The sequence below is a fragment of the Canis lupus genome, chromosome 22, assembly GCF_048164855.1.
Source record: "Canis lupus baileyi chromosome 22, mCanLup2.hap1, whole genome shotgun sequence".
NCBI classification, from domain to species: Eukaryota; Metazoa; Chordata; class Mammalia; order Carnivora; family Canidae; genus Canis; species Canis lupus.
Genome location: NC_132859.1, coordinates 43,652,187 through 43,671,244, shown reverse-complemented (window position 1 = coordinate 43,671,244; position 19,058 = coordinate 43,652,187). Strand labels below are relative to the sequence as shown.

The 19,058-nt window shown below is 47.0% G+C and overlaps 1 protein-coding gene and 1 long non-coding RNA gene across 5 annotated transcripts in view; one reads left to right on the top strand and one right to left on the bottom strand.

Annotated features, from left to right (window-relative positions):
- Window positions 1-807: 807 nt before the first annotated feature.
- Window positions 808-18,447, bottom strand: CX3CR1 (C-X3-C motif chemokine receptor 1). Of its 4 annotated transcripts, none has more exons than XM_072793271.1 (2): window positions 18,343-18,447; window positions 808-3,745 (listed from the first exon to the last, which is right to left on the bottom strand). In XM_072793271.1, the coding sequence occupies exon 2, from the start codon at window positions 3,734-3,736 to the stop codon at window positions 2,666-2,668; it is 1,071 nt and encodes a 356-aa protein (XP_072649372.1). In that variant the 5' UTR covers window positions 3,737-3,745; window positions 18,343-18,447; the 3' UTR covers window positions 808-2,665. The 4 variants fall into 4 exon arrangements, with proteins under 4 accessions (XP_072649372.1, XP_072649374.1, XP_072649371.1 ...); XM_072793273.1 differs by lacking the exon at window positions 18,343-18,447 and adding an exon at window positions 17,382-17,540; XM_072793270.1 differs by lacking the exon at window positions 18,343-18,447 and adding an exon at window positions 16,488-16,563.
- The window catches only part of LOC140614225 (uncharacterized), a 38,083-nt gene continuing 33,102 nt past the window's right edge, over window positions 14,078-19,058 (top strand). The window contains exon 1 of the long non-coding RNA XR_012015138.1: window positions 14,078-14,213. This is a non-coding gene — a long non-coding RNA (uncharacterized lncRNA). The remainder of the gene's footprint in view (window positions 14,214-19,058) is intronic.

The following is a 19,058-nucleotide window of genomic DNA, read 5'->3' as shown; positions in this document are numbered from 1 at the left end:
GCCTTCCTTTGTTAAGATGCAGACATCATTGCTATTTAGGGCTTTTCAATGAACTTCCCTGTTTTCTTCCTATTCTGTCTTACTCAGCAAAATGAATGCATGGATGTTTTTTATGATACAAATTTAATTTCCATTTAGAAATGAAAGTATTTGCCTCTCTACTTTAATTTCCCAAGCCAAAAGAATTTTTCTGTCTTTTTTTGGGAGTCCACAAATAAGTTAAAATTTAATTGAATGTTTTATAATTCAACAGTTGCCAAGAGGTTCAAGTGATAATGGAGCAAACTTGTGGATAGCCTGAGGAGAATGCCCCACCTCTGTTAGTTGTTTGAGCCAACTTTCCAGAAGATTCTCCCCACCCACTCTACTCCTAAAGCCTTTCAATATTCATATGCATTTCTCACATCTTAAGATCCCTATGCTCTCACATACCTCCTTTACTTATGCCATTCACTGAAGCCAGAGTGACATCCCTTTCTCTGCCTGGAGAGCTCCTTATCCTTAAAGAGTCCGATCTGACTACTTGTGTGACCAATTAATATAAAGTATATTTATTTGTTTACTTCTCTGTTCTGCAGGTGAATGTTAAATCAATGAGGGTAGAGGCCTGGTCTCGCTCATCTTTGGAACCACTCTGGATCTGAGCCCACATAATGCATATAATATATGCTCAATAATGATTTTGCAATATTTTGTGTGTATGCATCCATAGCCAAACATTTCCATGCCCTTTGACCCAGTTACTCCTATGATGAGGAATTTATCCAGAGGATATCATTGAAGAGGAGAAAGAGAATTACACAGATAGAAGTGCCATAAAATATGTATTTGCTAAATAGTGGAACAAGCATAATGGTGAGTAAATTATAGTACACGATCTTAATGGAACATGATTCATTCTCATTGATTAAACCAACATATTGACTGCCAAGGAGATGTCAGAAATACAGCAATGAGTCAGATGCCTTCAACAAGTACACAACCTGGCACATCCTTCTAGAGGGATCATTACAAAACTATACAGAAACAGAGAACCATTTGTGGCCTAACATTAAGAGAAAAATAGCAGATTACAAAACAATCTGTACATGATGCTTTCAAATCTAAACAGTGTGAAAGTGTGAACATGTTCTGGGTGGGCAAATGAAGGTATTGCATGGTTAGGTTATAGGTGACATTCTCTTTAGCGTTATTACAATTGTTTTTTTCAAGCTCTAAAGTATTAGACCAACCCAAATGTTTACTGAAAAGGTGGTGGGGGAAAGCTGCTCCTGGGACCCTGGCTCTCCAGGTTGGGCAGGGCCCATAAATGATGGGGCAGGGGCTCTCCAGATGGGCAGGGCCTGCCATGAAGCAATTGGAAAGGCATATTCAAAGCAACTGGAGGGCTTGGTCAGGGAAGACTATCAATCTATATTTGTAGGAGTGTCCATTGAGTGCCACTGTAGGAACCAGCCTTCTCTGTATTTGAGCTACATCAAAGAGCAGAGTCAAGGCTCTGTCAACACTGCTCCTTTAGCACTGTGCCAGGTGGTGGAAAGCCAAAGTCTGGGAACCAGATAAGAGAGTTGAGACCTGCAAGAGTTGGTAGTTGGTTCCTCATGCTGGAAAGGATATTCCCTATATGAAAAGTACCATTGTGTCCATCCTACAGATAAGGAAGCTGAAGCTGGGCTGGACCCAAGCTACCCAGCAGGCAAGTGATGAGCTGGAATTGGAAACCATCCTGGCTCAGTCTGGGCCAGGGTTCTTTCTATATGTCTCCCTGGGCCTGATGATGCATAAGTCTGGATGGAAGAGACCTGGATGGCTGAGAGGCTGGATATTTGGGGAATGGAAAGAAATGGGGAACCTGTTGGTGTGACTCACCAACAGGAGGGTGGTATGATGGAGGGTCTCAGATTTGAAGCAGTAGGCACTGGGTGACCATTGTAGGTTTGGGGTATGATAGAAAAGAGTTTAAGGAAGAGGAGGCTGGTAGCATGTGCTGGCTGGTGTGATCAGTGAGGAGACTGGGCCAGACACATGGTAAGGTTGGTGGGCATCTCTTGTTCTGGCAGGTCAAAACAATACCTGCCCCTTGAGTTTCTTAGAGATATGTCTTCCTGCATCTCTAACCATGAGATTGGAATGGAAGTTGCCATCTTATCTACTGTCTCTCTGTGGATACAGCCTGGTCCAGGGATGGACATCTGATTCAAATCTGGCCAATGAGAGCCCTTCCCTGGGAATTTTAACCTTGGGACCAGTCTCTCACTATTAGCTAAGCTGAGTCTGGGAGCTCTGTCACTACTCAGAGATTTGAGAGCCTCAGAGAGAGGAAATTCTAGCTGAACGCAAGTTCTAGTTTCTACTTTGAGGGCTTAGCCACTCTCTTGCTCATACCACCATGTGAATAATATTCCCCACCTCCTCTTTAGCTAAGCTGGTCTGAGTTTAATCTTTGTCGTTTGCAAACAAAAAGCTCTAATATTTGCTGTTAGGGACATGCCTACTCTTTATCAGTCAAATTTTGGGCAGAATTCTAAAAAATGCTTTAGGGTTGTTTTTGGGCATTCGGTTCATCATCTCTTATATATAAGAAACAAAAAAGGTCTGTCCTCACTATTCAGTGTCAGGCTCAGGAACTCTGGGCTCTCTGTGGGGACAAGGCTTTGGTATCTCTTCAGAGAAGGATGGACCCATCTCCATCACTGGTGTGGTGAGTAAAATTGCTGCTTAGTATGCTTTCCCGCCTGCTTGTTTGTGATTCAGTCCGGGAGAAACTGACATGGACAGGATGCCCACACAGGACAGCCAGACATTTCCTATACAAGTGGTAAAGATATCTCCTGAACTTCTCTCCAGCAAATGCATAGATAAAGGGATTGAGGCAACAGTGGGTAAATGCAATTGTCTCAGTCACACTGAGGGCCAACCTTAGATCCCTCTTCATGTCACAATTGGGAAAGAAGTCATAGAGATTAAGTGTCTCTAAGAAAATCATGATGTTGTAGGGTGTCCAGAAGAGGAAAAACACGATGACCACCAGAAATATCAGTTTGATGGCTTTGGCTTTCTTGTGGTTCTTACAGGAAAACAGTGTCCGCATGATTCTGAAGTAACAGTAACTCATAATGAGCAGGGGGAGCAGGAAGCCAAGCAAATTTGCTTCCACATTGCGGAGCACAGGCCAGAGTTCCTGCAGGACCTCAGGGTAGTCACCAAGGCATTCATTTGCTTTTTGTTTCGTGAACATGAACTGAGGCGTTGCCACCAAGATTGCTGCTGCCCAGACACCGAGGCTGATGGTGACACCATGCTGCACAGTCCGGTTGTTCATAGAGTTGGCTGCCAGGACAATGGCCAGGTACCTATCAATGCTGATCACAGTGATGAAGAATATACCTCCAAAAAAGCCAATGAAGAAGAATGCTGTGGTGAGTTTGCACACAGCATTGTGAAAGCCTTGTTCACTCATCAGGTAGTGAGTCCAGAAGGGTAAGGTGGCCACAAAGAGCAGATCAGATAAAGCCAGGTTCAGGAGGTAAATGTCGGTGATACTCTTGGGCTTCTGGCTGTTGGTGAGGGCAAACACCACCAGCAAATTTCCCAGCAGCCCAAAGGCAAAGACAAGGGAGTAGAGTATGGACAGGAAGACAGTCCCAATGGCCACGATGTCCCCCAAATCACAGGCTTCAGCAGACTCATCGTACTCAAAGTATTCTAAAATCGATTCAGGGGAGTAGGTGGGCATGGTGAAAGCCTGGATCAGAAAGGAAAACAAATAGCAACATTAGTTCTCAGAGAAACAAAGTTGGGATTCTATTTGGTCCCACACATATGCAGGCTGGAAGAAACAAATATTGATTGCATGTCTGACCAATATATGTCCCAATGTCACGCATGTCATCTTGCTTAATCTCCACACCAGACTATTTTTTTTAATTTTTTAAATTAAATTAAATTAATTTTTTTATTGGAGTTCAATTTGCCAACATATAGCATAACACTCAGTGCTCATCCCATCAAGTGCCCCCCTCAGTGCCCATTACCCAGTCACCTCCACCCCTCGCCCACCTCCCCTTCCACCACCCCTAGTTCATTTCTCAGAGTGAGGAGTCTCTCATGTTCTGTCTCCCTTTCTGATATTTCCCACTCATTTTTTCTCCTTTCCCCTTTATTCCCTTTCACTATTATTTATATTCCTCAATGAATGAGACCATATAATGTTTGTCCTTCTCCGATTGACTTATTTCGCTCAGCATAATACCCTCCAGTTCCATCCACGTCGAAGCAAATGTTGGGTATTTGTCGTTTCTAATGGCTGAGGAATATTCCATTGTATACATAGACCACATCTTCTTTATCCATTCATCTTTCGATGGACACCGAGGCTCCCTCCACAGTTTGGCTCTTGTGGACATTGCTGCTAGAAACATCGGGGTGCAGGTGTCCCGGCATTTCACTGCATCTATATCTTTGGGGTAAATCCCCAACAGTGCAATGGCTGGGTCGTAGGGCAGGTCTATTTTTAACTCTTTGAGGAACCTCCACACAGTTTTCCAGAGTGGCTGCACCAGTTCACATTCCCACCAGCCGTGCAAGAGGGTTCCCTTTTCTCCACATCCTCTCCAACATTTGTTGTTTCTTGCCTGGTTAATTTTCCCCATTCTCACTGGTGTGAGGTGGTATCTCATTGTGGTTTTGATTTGTATTTCCCTGATGGCAAGTGATGCGGAGCATTTTCTCATGTGCGTGTTGGCCATGTCTATGTCTTCCTCTGTGAGATTTCTGTTCATGTCTTTTGCCCATTTCATGATTGGATTGTTTGTTTCTTTGCTGTTGAGTTTAAGAAGTTCTTTATAGATCTTGGATACTAGGCCTTTATCTGATGTGTCATTTGCAAATATCTTCTCCCATTCTGTAGGTTGTCTTTTAGTTTTGTTGACTGTTTCTTTTGCTGTGCAAAAGCTTCTCATCTTGATGAAGTCCCAATAGTTCATTTTTGTTTTTGTTTCTCTTGCCTTTATGGATGTATCTTGCAAGAAGCTGCTGTGGCCAAGTTCAAAAAGGGTAGAATTTTGACGGAATCTTGTATCACATTTAGATCTTTCATCCATTTTGAGTTTATCTTTGTGTATGGCCCACACCAGACTCTTGATGGAGTCTGTAACAGATTCCTCTGACAGAAGAGGAAATCAGGTCTCTGAGAGGTTCAAGGATTTGCCCAGGGCTATGCAGTGAATGCCTCAACTAGCATTTGAATCTAAAGCTTTTGAAACTTGGGACAGATCATTTCTTCTTTGATTTTCAAATATCTATCCAAAAGATTGACTAGTGTGTGGGTAGCGGCTGATAAGACTGTGGGCGTAGAGAAGAGGGAGTAGGATGGTAGGGGTGCAACCATAATTCACATGTCTAGTCCAAACTTCCTGAAGCAATTCTCTATCTCCTTCCTTATTCCCACCTCCTCTACCCTTTGAGACTGAAGAGAGAGGTCTTACACACTCTTCAGACACAGAGCCCTGAGCAGACCTGTACCCAGAAGCCCCTCATCTTTGTTTTTGAGAGCCCTTTCTCTTCCTCTTGGAACCAACAGGTCCTTCTCACCCTTAAGGGGTAAGATACAGAGTCAAACACTTTAGAGTGACCACCTTGTCTCAGTTTGCCCAGGACTTTTCTGGGTTTAGTGCCAAAGTTGGAAACACCTCAGTTCTAAGCAGACAGTCATTCCACAGGTCCAAGTGAAAAAGAGTGTTGCCATTGCCATCAGAGGGCCTCTGCTTTCATGAAAGGACTGATCAATCCTGTATGGGGGATCGTGCTCAGTTAGACTGCTGTGCTGGGCCCAGGTAGCTAATTCACCCCATACTTATCAGCCATGCATTCACTGTGGCTTGTCCTTCCCCACGATTCATAAGAGTTTTGTTCCTTTAGAACAAAAACCAAAGGGGAAGACATTACTGCACAGGCTGAGAAGCAACATTTGTCCCCTTCTCCCCTGACCTTCCCAGCCAGGACTCGCTTGTCATTCACTCCAGGAACTGTAGGGGCGACCCTTTCACTCTGGCCACTGAGAACCCCCCAAGCATATTCAGAGCAAACCTCCTGGTTGTCATTGTCTCCCTCCCTACCACAACTGAAAACAAAGTTCACACCTTTTTAACCAAGGGAGTTTCCACACCCCACTGCATCCTTTTCATGCTGGTTTTACCAAATGAGGGCCCACCCTCCCAGCCAAGGCTTTGCTTCTCTCTTCCCAGTCTCGGCTTTGTGTTCTGGTCCATCTCTGCATCTTCCTCTGCATCTCAGATTCTTCCAGGAAGAGGTGGGTTAAGCCTTTCCAACCTGGGCCATCTCAGGCTGGGATGGAGTTCTCAACCCCCAGGGAAATAGTACGCTTTCTTGGCTTTAAGCCACAATGCCCTTTTCTCAGAGATAGACCTCTGGCTGCGATCTTAATCAACAATATTTAAGTTTAACTACATAAAATGGCTGATGAGCTACACTTTTTGAGCTATACCAATGTCCATTTCAAATGGCTCAAGCTGAGAGAGGGGGAGACAGGGAAATTCCTACTCAGTGCAGGTAGCTTTTGGCAGCAGCACATTTTCCCAGAAGCACAGCTGTGTGACAGTGGAAATAGTCAAGCCCAAGGTGGTCAGTCATAAGTTAGGAAGGCTAGAGCTACCACCTTCTCCCTTTCCTCCTAGTGAAAGGAGCTGGTACAGTTGGCCTTGAGAGAAGGCCAAGGAAGAGAAAGATTATGTGGTATTTCTTTTTTTTTCTTTTTTTTATATATACATTTATTTTTTATTGGTGTTCAATTTGCCAACATATAGAATAACACCCAGTGCTCATCCCATCAAGTGCCCACCTCAGTGCCCGTCACCCAATCAACCCCATCCCCCGCCCACCTCCCCTTCCACCACCCCTAGTTGTGTGGTATTTCTTAGTGCCTGTGTGCACTAGGCCTGCAGCCTAGGAACTTTATACTGATGGATTGGCTTGATTTTGCCAAATCTGCATGAAGTAGATTTAATTTCTGCTCTTGGCACTGCGCCTTTACACAGGGACCACCTCTAAATCTTCCAGCAGGTGTCTCTGGGTCATAGCGGAGGGAGAACAGGTAGTGGGCAGACTCAGGCTCTCCTGTGGCTGAATCTCATGTCTGTTTCTCTGGCCAAGTGACCTCGGGTGAACTTGGAACCTCTGGCTCTGACATTCCTCATCTACAAGACTGCGTGCGACTCATTTTCAAGTCTGCCCACAGTGCTGTTCTGAGGAGAGGACCTGGCAAGGTGTGTTTCATACAGCAGGCACTTAATAAATGCATGTGGTGAGGAAGCAGAAGCACTTTGGAACTTTGCAATCATCCAGGTTGCCTGCAAACTCTTGTGCTGTTTACTTCCACCCTAGGCATTGTGGAAATTTGGTCTGTAAAGTCTGTTTCATTTTTTTCCCTGAAATAAAAAATATTTTTCTTTCAGATTTTTGTTGGGGGAGGGAGAAGTAGGGAGTAAAGCAAATCTTTACTGAGTTTTTACTCAAGTGTCAGGCTCATTGTTAAACACATATTACCTATTTTGGGAAAAAAATTCATTAATTGACTTGAAATTTTAAAAATAAAAATAACACGAGTTATATGAGAAATTAAATAAGTAAGCAGACAGTCTAATATGATAACCAGCACATAGTACATGCTCAATGCATGGTAGTTAACACATAACAGGATACTTATCTCTACTTTAAGGGCAAGTAGATGCACTGAGAGAGGATGAGTCACTTGCTCCAGGCCACACAGCTGGTGTGTGACAGGGCTGCTGTTTAAGCCCATTTGTGGCCAGCCTGTCTGCCCTGCCCAAGACTGGGAGTTCCTGAGAGAGGAGCAGGGTCCACTTCAGCTCTGTAGACCAGTGTTCAGCAGAGGGAGGAACCTGGCACCAAGCAAATGCCACAGTAATATTTGTAGAAGGATAAACACTGTCTCCTAGACTTTCATTCCAAATTGCTCTGTGAGAGTAGTAGTGACAATGGCCTTTCAATTGTCCAGTTCCTAGAGCTGCCTACAGGGCACACCAATGTCCTTTCTGATCCCAGGCCAGGGGCCTTTGCTTGAACCCTGGGTTATTTGTGAATGCCTAGTGTGTTGAATGAAGGAATGAGTGTGTGAGTGAATGAATGAATGAAAGGCATAGAGAAGCGAGGGAAGTGCCACTTTTGTCACATTGCAGAGCTCCTGGAGATAAGTCCAGACCCACCAGCTCTCCAGGCTAAGAATTCACAGCTGCCCATGTCAGCACACTCTTCCGTGCCAGGGTCAGGACCTGGCTCTGCCTCACCTCATGGCTCGGGGGTGGCCCAGGGTTCTATGCAGTTGGGAAAGGCAGCTGCAGTCTGAGCCCTTGGGCCAGTTTGAACCCAGCTTTGCTGGTTGAGGAGCCCAGAGCATGCGAGGGTGCCATTTACATCAGAAACCTGACATCAAGGAAGAACGTCACTGTATTATCCCCGTTGAACTTCACAGCCGTATCAGGGGAGGGACCTTTTTAGGAAGGGTGGGCCTGAGCTCAGTGGTCTTCTTATTATTTCCAGATCCTCTGAGATGTCCCACGATTGACAGCCAAAGATGAGGCCTCTTGGCAGCAGATGGGAGTAGGGCCTGTCCTCAAGGGTGGCCTTCAGGGCAGGTTGAAGGGCCACCAGGGATCTTATTGGCTAGACACTGGCTTTCTGGGCCTCTGAGGAATCCAAGGAGATACACCTTCTTTGGAGGGCCTACTCAGCCAAGTCTCCTACAGCTGGGGGTGCGGGAGGAAAGATGCGAGTGCCCGACTCGCTGAGGGCTGTGGCCAGCAATAGCACAAATCCCTCCAGGCTGTTCCCAGGTCTCCTCAACCTCTCTTCCCATTAATCAAGGTTTACTAAATAACGGTGAACTGCAAGACTTTGAGCTGAACCCAGAAGCAGAGCTTTGAATGCACATGTGTTTCATACTCAAGTAGAAATGAACCCTCCCTTATCAACTCGCTTGCTCGCCTCCATCTCCGATCCGGCACTGCTTCCTCTGGCCCATTTCCTTTTCTCAAGCCTGCTCATTTATTTTTCAACTTTTTTTTGGTCATCATTTACCCATTGTTTCCAATCAGCTTCCCTGTTCTCCACTTCCCTTTTCATTTAAGTGGCCCAAGTCCACTTTCCTCTTCTGTCTCACATCCCCTTCGGGTTGCTTCCCCGTCTTTTGGCTTCACATCCTGCTTACTGTCTGCTAGACCCGGGTGTCTTCCTTTTGTTTGATGTTTGTTTGTTTTCCCTCCTTGCTCTCGGCTTATAGCTTTTTAGACCTCTGAGTGAAGAGCGAGCGGGTTGGAGGTTCTGTTGGTTTCTGATGTCAAGAAAATTGTGGTTTGATGTTTTTCCTTTGAACTGAAGGAAATTAGAGGCTAGTAAAGATTGCTCGAGCCCTGACCCCAGTGTTCTCCGTGGGGATGCCACCGGGCCGAGACCATTCCAGAGTCTGGAGCTACCCTCAGAAAGCCCAGCGTGGAAGGAGAGGAGGTCTCCTGAGTGCCACGCTCTGTACACAAGATCCTACTTAATTCTCTGAACAGCCTCACATGAGAATGGTTGCCCTTTCTGTGCAAATGAACCAATGGCAGCTCTGAGAGATCTGGAAACTCATCCAAGGAGCAATAGAGCCAGGATTTCAGCCCACATGTGCCTCTCTACAGAGCCACCAGACTTTCCCTCTTGGAGGGCAACTCTGCAGCTTATCGCACATCACTTCTCTAGATCTAGAACTGAGAAATAGTAGACACAACGCCCCCCTGGAAAGAAGGTGATCCGTGATGCAAACCTGCACACTTTTCTGGGGTTTCTCTCCTCTGGACTCAGAATCTGCCAGGCTGACTCTGAGGGGAAAGGCAGGCAGTCAGGAGATGAAGAGGGTGGGGATATTCACCTCTCCAGCCATGACTAGGGGGTCCTCACTGCCAGACCCCCACAATCTAGCTCTCATCAATTGCTGGCGAAGAAATCTGGAATCCTTTCTTCTGGAGAAGAAGAGGCTGAAGGCTGTAAGGTCTCTGATTTCCTGCCTTCAAATATACGGTGACCATGGTACTTATGCTGAGCACTGAGTAATGTATGGAATTATTGAATCACTATATGGTACACCTGAAACTCATATAACACTGTATGTTAACAATACTGGAATTAAAATTAAAAGTTAATAAAAAAATATGGTGATGCTTTCCTGAGCCTGTGCTTCACAGGGGCCCACACAGCCCATGGATGACCGGAGAGCTCATTCTGGCTCTGCCTCAATTTCATCATATGTGAAATGAAAGCATCGACCAGACCATCCCTAAGGGCCCAGCTAGCTCTGGCAAACTTAATTTTTCAACGATAACCAGACAGAAGGAAGGACACCTGGGTGGCTCAGTAGTTGAACATCTGTCTTTGGCTCAGGGTGTGATCCCTGGGTCCTGAGATCAAGTCCTGCATCGACCTCACCACGAGGAGCCTGCTTCTCTCTCTGCCTGTGTCTCTGTCTCTCTCTGTGTGTCTCATGAATAAATAAATAAAATCTTTTTTTTTTTTTTTTTTAAAGAACCAAACAGAAGGAAATAGTCTTCAGGCACACCATGAGTCCTGCATCAGTGAATGCACGGCCTGGTGTCAGCTCAGCAGCCCACCCAGCAAACATAGAGCTTCTAGGCTCAAAGCCTGCCAGCATTTGGGTGGGGTTCTGTTTGGAGACAGGGAGCTGGATCACTTGATTTTGGTCCTGACAAGTCTTGAGCCTCACCTTGTCCTAGATAGGAAGCTTTTGGGTCTGGTCCCAAGCCCACACCCCTGGTTGTTTGGATACCCGAGTTTTACCAGGTTCTGATGTTTTTCCCATTTGCAAGGACAGCTAATTTTCTAAGAGACACCCTGTGGGATGCAGGGAGAGGTAAGGATGAGAAGGCAAAAGAGGAGCAGATGGAGGGGTCTCACATTGCACGCTAAAGAGCTGTAATGGCACATTTTGCATCTTGCAGCCCCCCAACCCTGTGCAAGTAAACTGAACGGTTCTCTTTACATCAGCGAGCAGCCTACCTGACACAGCACGGCTTCTCCCACCCACCAGCGTTTGGACCGGCCAAACCAGCAGCCCAACAGTCCCGACGCTGCTCAATGAGCTGGTCCTTCATAGAGCCGCCTGCTGTTCTAGGTTTGACGCGCTTCCCTCTCGTTTCCTCTTCCAAGTTACACTATGCTATTTGGTTATCTCTGCCAAACTGTGAAGTTCTGGAAGGAAATGCTTTAGGACTTTTCTCCAGTAATTGGGAGAGATGGGTTTTAAATTAATTATTAATTAAGCTGGTATCTGTTATGTGTCTTAACCATATGCTTCTGCAAGGATGAATACAAATAGTAAATAAGAGGGTTACTTCTCTGGTTGAAAATAAGGGAAGAGACTCTACTTTGCCTCCTCCCTCCCTCCTTCCTGGGGCACTTGCTTTAGAAAACTTGTCACTGGAAGAACTTTCTCCTCTCTCAACTATGGGTATGTGTCTTTTCGAAAATGTGATCACCCCTTTTGTCAGCTTTATGACCCAGGAATCTTTCTCAAGGACCTGGGGGCCCTCTCTTTGAAAAGCAAACATAAAGAATTAGGGCTCCTGGAGCACCTGGGTGGCTCTATTGGTTAGAAGTCTGCCTTGGGTTCAGGTCCTGATCTCAGGGTTCTGGGGTCGAGCCCCAAATAGGGCTTTCTGCTCAGGGGAGAGTCTGCATCTCCCTCTCCCCTCCTCCTGCTTGTGTTCTCTCTCTCAAATAAATAAAATCTTAAAAAAAAGAAAAAAGAATTAGCGCCCTTGTCACCCAGTTTCTTTGGAACTGTGGGAGCCTAACTTGGGTGGGTGCCTTGCTCCAAGTTGCAAAAATACCTCCCATCATAGAGATATGAGTTTATTTCTTCTCTGGATGAAGCCAGTCAGCTAACACAGATGGTCACCCCAGTTACCATGGTAAAGTTAGGATGACTATGTATGACTGTCGAGTTCTCTTGCTTGAGAACTAGGTATGTGTCTCTCACATTACAGATTGTATCAGCTTGGCTCTATAAAAGGGTAAGAGTTTTTTTACTCCATCTTTGCAATCTCTTAGCAGATTGCCCAAGATGTGTATCGCATTCTTGTTTCATGCCTAGTTAATAATAAAAATGTTTCCCTTTTCTATTATCTCTGTGAGAGGTTTTTCTGGGTTAGAGATCTTATTTTTAATTTTATTTCCCCAACACAAGGCACTGTGTTCAATTTGATGGAGGTAAAAATGGCTAAGATACCATCTCAAAATTGCTGTTAACGTTTAGTAACAGAATACATGAAAAGTTAGGGAAAACCCAAGGGTTGGATTACTTACGCTGAGTCTTAAACTTGGGGGATCTTCCAGGTAGTCAGAGATGGAGATGGGAAGTGGGGATGGGGGCACTGAAGCCCAAGACACTAAGGGTCTGAACCCAGGGATGTTTCCCGGAGTCAAGTCTCAGCACGGAGAGTATGAGGGAATATACCAGAAACAGATGGAAGTGAGGATGTTGCAGTGTGGTTAGAAGGGGCCAGTATGCTCCTGGAGCCTTCATGGGAGTCGAGTTTAGATTGAGTGGAGGGTTCAGGAAAAGATCCAGAGAAAGCAAAGGCCGAGAAGGCAGAAGAAGGGTGAACAGAGTCCTCAAGTTCCACACTAAGGAACTGTAGGAGAATTATAAGACTTTGTAAGAGGGGGGAAGTTACTGGATGCCCTATCTTACACACCCTTCAGGGCTACCTCTCCCATTCATTGCCTGGCCAATATACAGCTCTATAAGTTTGGGAGACTGATAGCAATGCAATAATCGTGCTTGCAGAAATAGAAACTGTAGCTAGTGGAGATGTGCTTGATAACTGTCCGGTGGTTAGGGACTAATTTTGCATTTATCTATACATTCCTCCCAGAGTTTCTGGAAGTATCTCATTCATGCTATTGCTGTGGCTGGTGTCTGCTCATTGCATAGCTGAATAGGCAGGCACTGTATGAGCGTTCCGTGGTAATCTATCCCACTATTGATTCACACCTGGGTGGCTTTCAGCGTGGGGCCTCTATGGACAACACTGCCATGAGCATTTGTGTGTGTGCATCTATATCTCCCACAGCACGGACGCACATTAAAAATGCAGACCCAAAAGCAGACCTACCGTGTGAATCCATGCATATGAAGGTCAAAAACAGGCAATGATAATGTATGTAGTTAGGGATGCACATCTAGGTGGTAAAACTCTAAGGATGAGCAAGGAAGCGGTGACTTCTGGAGGGAGGGGTGGCAGTCAGGAAGGGATATAAGGGAGACTGCTGGGGGCCAGCCTGGGTCTCTCCTGCTGCCTGGCTGGTGGTTGGGTGGGAGGTTGATTTATAAGCTGTTAACCTGCACAGTGCTCTTTGAGTGTGCTGTCTTTCACAATGAGCATAGGTTTAAGGAAAAGGACAAAGAGGGCCTGCAAATTTTTTTTTTTTTTTTTATTTAAAGAGAGGTGCCTGGGTGGCTCAGTGGGTTGAGTGCCTGACTTGATTTTGGCTCTTGTCATGATCTCAAAGTCGTGAAATCCTGAGGCTCTGCACTTGGTATGGAGTCTGCTTAAGATTCTCTCTCTTTCTCTCTCTCAAATAAATAAATAAATAAATAAATAAATAAATAAATAAATAAGATATTTTAAAAAATATATTTATAGAGATGTGATATAGATTTTCTTCCCTACAAAGATGCATAACTCAAAATAGTTGTTCTTTGGCCAAATCAGAAGAGGAGGTAGTTGAAGCCCGTCTGTGGCTGCAGAACCATGAGAATTGCAGCCCCCGAATGCACTGCCCCAAATGCAGCCAGTGCATTCTGAGCCCCATGGAGGGCGAGCAAGATCAGGACTCACCTGGAAGCCTCAATTTTGGCACTCCTGGGCAGAGTTGGTGATGCAAGCCCTTGGAATCCCTAGACTGTGCTGCGGGGAATCAGAGCAGGTTCCCTGAAATGTCAGCGGAGTCCTGGCCTTTGCTGCCATGGCTCCACCTCCTGGCAACTGTGATCCATTGTGGGACAGTGGAGTTCCCTTCCCTGGCTAGCTCATCTGCGGCGGGTGCTGACTCTGGACATCTTCAAGAGGGAAATATTTGACCCTGAGTAAAACAGAGGGCAGCCGAGGACCCTGTTCCAGGTGAGAGGCTGGGCTGGGGAGGGGGTAGCTGAATGTCCCAGACCCTGAGAAGGAAGGTCTTTGAGACCAGAGTTTCTGCAGTGCTGAGACCTTCCACAGCCTGGTCAGGGTGGGAATGAGGTGTCTCCTGGAAGAGGGTGGTTTGGGGAATGGAAGCTGTTTCTGATCTGGGTGGACTCTCGCATACCCCTTCTCATAACCTCATTTGAATGTGTTTAGGGGTCTTAAGGTACACAAACCTTCTGATCTTCAGGTTCCCACGATGACAACACATATTATTTATTGAGCACCAAATATGGGCCAGACGATGGGGTCAGAACTTTATATACCTTGCCCTTAATACAGATTTTCAACCGATACCCATCACTGGGCTTGAGAGATTATCAATTCATGGCTGGTATTCATTTTAAAGCAGGACTTGAATGAGGCTTAGCAAGGTCAAGTGCAGAGCCAGGGCTTCATTCCAAAGCCAAGCTGCCTCTCCCACCCACTGTGAAGCAGAGAGAGTAACAGTTGTAGAGCTTGGCTAAGGTATGGCTGGCCTGTGGCTGACACAGCGGGGCTTCCTTCTGGGGGGTGTGGGCAAGAGCCACATCCTGTCCTGCACCCTGTGTGAAAATGAAGCCAAGCCAAGAGGCAGGCAAAGGCTGTAAATCTGTATCTGCGCACGTACACACGGGGACACACACACACACACACACACACACACACACACACACACAGTGGTGCCCAAGGCTCAACAGCCCGGTTGCCACCTGCCTCCTCTTAGAGAGCCCAGTCCCCTCCCAGAGCAGACCTGGAAGGCCCACAGAAGCTTCGCCAGGAAGCTAGCTAACTTGCTTGCTTTCCTGCTTGCTTTCTTCTCTCTTTTTTCCCCTCCCTTTGAGAAAAGGGAAAGAGAGGGTTTGCTCAATGGGGAGGGGGAGAGACAAGCAGACTGTGCTGAGCTCGGAGGTGACGTGGGGCTCTGTCTCACAATCCTAAGATCATGACCTGAGCTGAAATCAAGAGTCTGAGAGCCAACTGACGAGCCACCCAGGGGCTCCAGCAGAAAGCTTTCTTGTCTGTTTCTCACACAATCCTGTCTTCTTGTCTCCTTTAAGTTCAACTTTTGTCTACCTCAAGTTTTCTATCTGAAGTATTTGAAAAGGAAAATGAACATTTTTGGGAGAGGGAAAATGCTAAAACTCCCTGGTCTTTCTCTGAGCTCAACTGAGAACCTGCAGAACAGAGACTGCAGAATCTGTGAGGCCAAGATGGCCAGATAAAGGTCAAGCAAGGAGAAATGACAGGCCCAGTCAGTCCTCGCTTGAGGCCTCTATGTAGTTCCTCTTCTCTTGCACCATGTGTGCGTCTGCTCAGAATACCTGAGACTGTTTCCCACAACACAAACCTTCTGAGCCTGTATCCTCACAAGGGTTGTAACATCATATATTAACATCCAACATTGAACTTGTGTCAGGGATTTGTTCGTTAAAATAGTTGTCATTGTAAACGCAATAAGTGCTCTTTATAAAAAATGTAGATGGCACCGAAAAAGCACGGAAAGAAAACGAAAAAAACAACATAGAAGCAAACTATTTACCACACAACTTCCCAGAATCGACCATAGATGGCTAGCTTTCCACCTTTCCCCATCCAATTGCTATGCATGTTTTATTTTGGTATTAAGTATAGTTATTTTATATCTAAGATGCAGGTGCTATACTAGACATTTTTTATTATAAAGTTTTCAAACATACGTAAAAGCAGAGAGAACTGGCGCATACCACACAGCTTCAATTGGCAACTCATGGTCATAATTTCATCTATTCCCCACTTGAAGCCTAACAGATTACTTCAAAATAAATCCAGGTGTCCGAGCATTTCACCCATAAACAAGTAAGTGTGAGTCTCTAAAAGAATAAGAAATTTTTGTAAACAAAATAATGACTTCAATACTATTTCTCACTTTAAAAAGTTAATAATTCTTCCCTATCATCCAGATGCAATTTTAGACGATGCTTCTTTCAGGTAATTACCTACCCACGAGCATTTCTCCGTGCCCCTAACATGTAATTACCAACACTTCTCATCACATTCCGCGTCAAGTGCATCGTGGATGGTCTGACCACCATCCCTCAAGCCCCTTGGACATTAGGCTGCAACAGCTTTGGGAAAACAGTCCCTCTTGTTAGCGTGTAAATCGAACCAGCGTTGGTGCCCACTGTGACCTCTGACCATTGTGCCCCGCCCCGAAGAGCCCACAGGTGCTGGCAAGTTCTCTGCTCCTACCTGGGCCGGGCCTGGGAAGGGAACCTCTGATGTGTCAATCGGCCACCCTGTCCCACTGTCTCTGTCACAGACCATTTCCCTTTCCTTCCCTCTGAGGGCATCTTTATTTGCGAAGTTAGCCAATAGTATTGGGTTTCCTGTGAGGTAGACTATGTTTAGATGTTGCCACAGGCAAGCCCAGAAGCTCAGGCTAGTAGCCAGTTGGTGGCAGGAGGGTCTGAATTCACAAACCTGGAAGACAGGAGCCTGGGAGCAGACCCAGCGGGGTGTGAAAGACGTGAGGACTCGGGGGCAAATACCCTTGCAGGAAGGGCAGGGAACAGTACAGGTCTCAGGAGCCACTAACACTCACTGAACCTCAATTTTCCTGCCTGTAAAAGGGGAGCCCACGACACTCCCCAGGGCTGCATTGGGGCACAAATTAAATGAACTACAGCTTCTCCCTTCTCAGTGTGGTCCCGGGCACTGGGAGCCTACTAGTAATGCACACCTCGGGCCCACCACTGAATGAGTCTCTGCATTTTGATGAAACTCTTAGGAGGTTGCTATGTGCATGGATTTTAAGATCCATCGGCAGAGAGCACCTAGTGAGTACCTGGCACCTGGTAGGTGCTTCTGAATTATTTGCCCTTCACCTCCCTCCTCCAAGGCTTTTAGTGGCTCCCTATTACACTCCGGTCAAGCCTAAGGTACATTTCTGCCGGGCACCCACAAACTGGCGCAGGCTCGTTCCCCAATGTCTCCCACAGCCCTTGCTGCTCCAGCTGGATGGGGAGCAGCTGGGTCCTACTCTTCCTGGCCATGTTCCTGCTCCCTACCCTGGCCAGCCCCATCCCCCTCTGCAGCTCCAACCTCAACCACCATGGCCTCACTGCCTTCCCACCACTTCCTTACCTGCCTGGCCCACCTACAGGGCAAAATACGCTCCCTCTTCTGGGGCCTAACCAGGATCGAGTACCCCCGGCACACATTTATTAAAGGGTCAGTGGCTCCTCCGAGGCCTTCCTGGCTCCTCAATGCCTGCCCTGCAGCCTGCGCCCAGCACCCCTGTGGTTCTCACAGCTGCATCTTCCTGCGGGCAGGGCTGGACTGCGTGATCCCCACCTGGCTTTCTCAGTCCTGGAGGCCAGGACAGGGCTGTGGGTGGGACTGCAGTGCCCCAGGCTGGGTGACCTGCTGGCGTTTGAGGAAGTCTGCGGCCAGTTTCCCTTCCTCGTTTCCCTCTGGCCAGGAGACTGCAGCACCTCAACCCCCATGCCTGCCCTTCCTCATCGTCACCCACAGCCACCTGTCGCAGAGCCCACCCAGCAGGACAGCTGCTTCAGCCTCCCTTTGCCTGCCTAGGACTCCCCTCCTGCTTCTCTGAGTGCTCCTCTCTGGGATCCTGCCAAGACTCTCTCTCTTCCAGTTACACAATCTTCTTGGGCAACCTCATCCATGTCATTGTCTTCCTAGGGAACCTTGCTCACTGCCCTGTTACACTCATCAGCTGTCCTGTCTTCCTGGACAACCTCACCCCCTTCATGTCAGTGACCACCTCTATGATCTGATTCCACAGCCTTGTCTCCAGCCAGGGCCCAAAGAGTCTCCAATGCCCATCTGTGTCCTTCACACCTCTTGCCATTTACCCCATTGACCATTCTCCATCCAGAAGCCAGAGAGCTCTTTCCAAAATGCAAACTGCCAGCCTGAACCCTCCAGGGGTTCTCCTAGCTGGGAGTTTCAGTTCCAAGCTGGAAAGCATGGCGTTGGCATGATCCCACCCCTTCGGACTCCCATCCTGCTGTCACCACCCGCCCCACCCCCCAGCAAATGGGACATGTTTGTGCCAGTTCCCTGGCCTCCCAAGTCTTACAGAATGATGTGCATGGTTGGCCCAGATCGATGCTTGCACACGAAGGAGGTTGTGTGATGAGAGAAGAACCCCGAGCTTGAGGAACAGGCTATTTTATAGTAAGCTGTGAGCAAGCCTGCTCAACGGCCCAAGGGAGACATTACCTCATCCCTCGGGCTGCAAACATCACCCTGAGAAACAGGCCAAGGGAAGTGCAGCTGAGGCTTTGCATTCTCAGCGCCCTCTGATAGATGGTAGAGCCCAGCAGCCTTCCCCCTTGGGCCACACTTCCATGGACTTGGAAAAGGCACCTCAGGTTCTGCCCTGGGGACTTTCTCCTCTCTGGACCCCTGTTCATCCCTCCCCAGGGCTCCCATTCTCTGCTGCCTGGGGCCAGTCTTCATCCCTCACTTTCACAGCCTCTTTGGTTTTGACCCTTTGTCTGAGCTGTTCCTTATGTTGCCACTTGGGTGTACCCATTATTTTGCGTTATAAGCCCTCAAGAAATAGCAAGTATTTCGGAACTCTTCCTCTCTATCTAAAGACAGTCTCCCAAAGGAGTTCAGGTGTCATAGAGCCCCCCCCCCCCCACCTGGGAGTTTCAACAAGCAGGGAGCATTGAGGCTTGTCAAAAGGAAAGAAACTAGAAGTCCTCACCACACCCGAACACACTTGGCCACAAACCAACATACCTCCCATCTGTTCTTCCAAGGGCCTGTTCATTTACTCTCTTCTGA

Bases quoted from the DNA above. Each gene is read 5' to 3' on its own strand.
- CX3CR1 (XM_072793270.1), bottom strand. From the start codon at position 16,562: ATGGTCTGTGACAGAGACAGTGGGACAGGGTGGCCGATTGACACATCA. The intron at 3,746-16,487 runs GTAGGAGCAGAG...TTTCTGATCCAG, and splicing joins CCTTCCCAGGCCCGGCCCAG to GCTTTCACCATGCCCACCTA.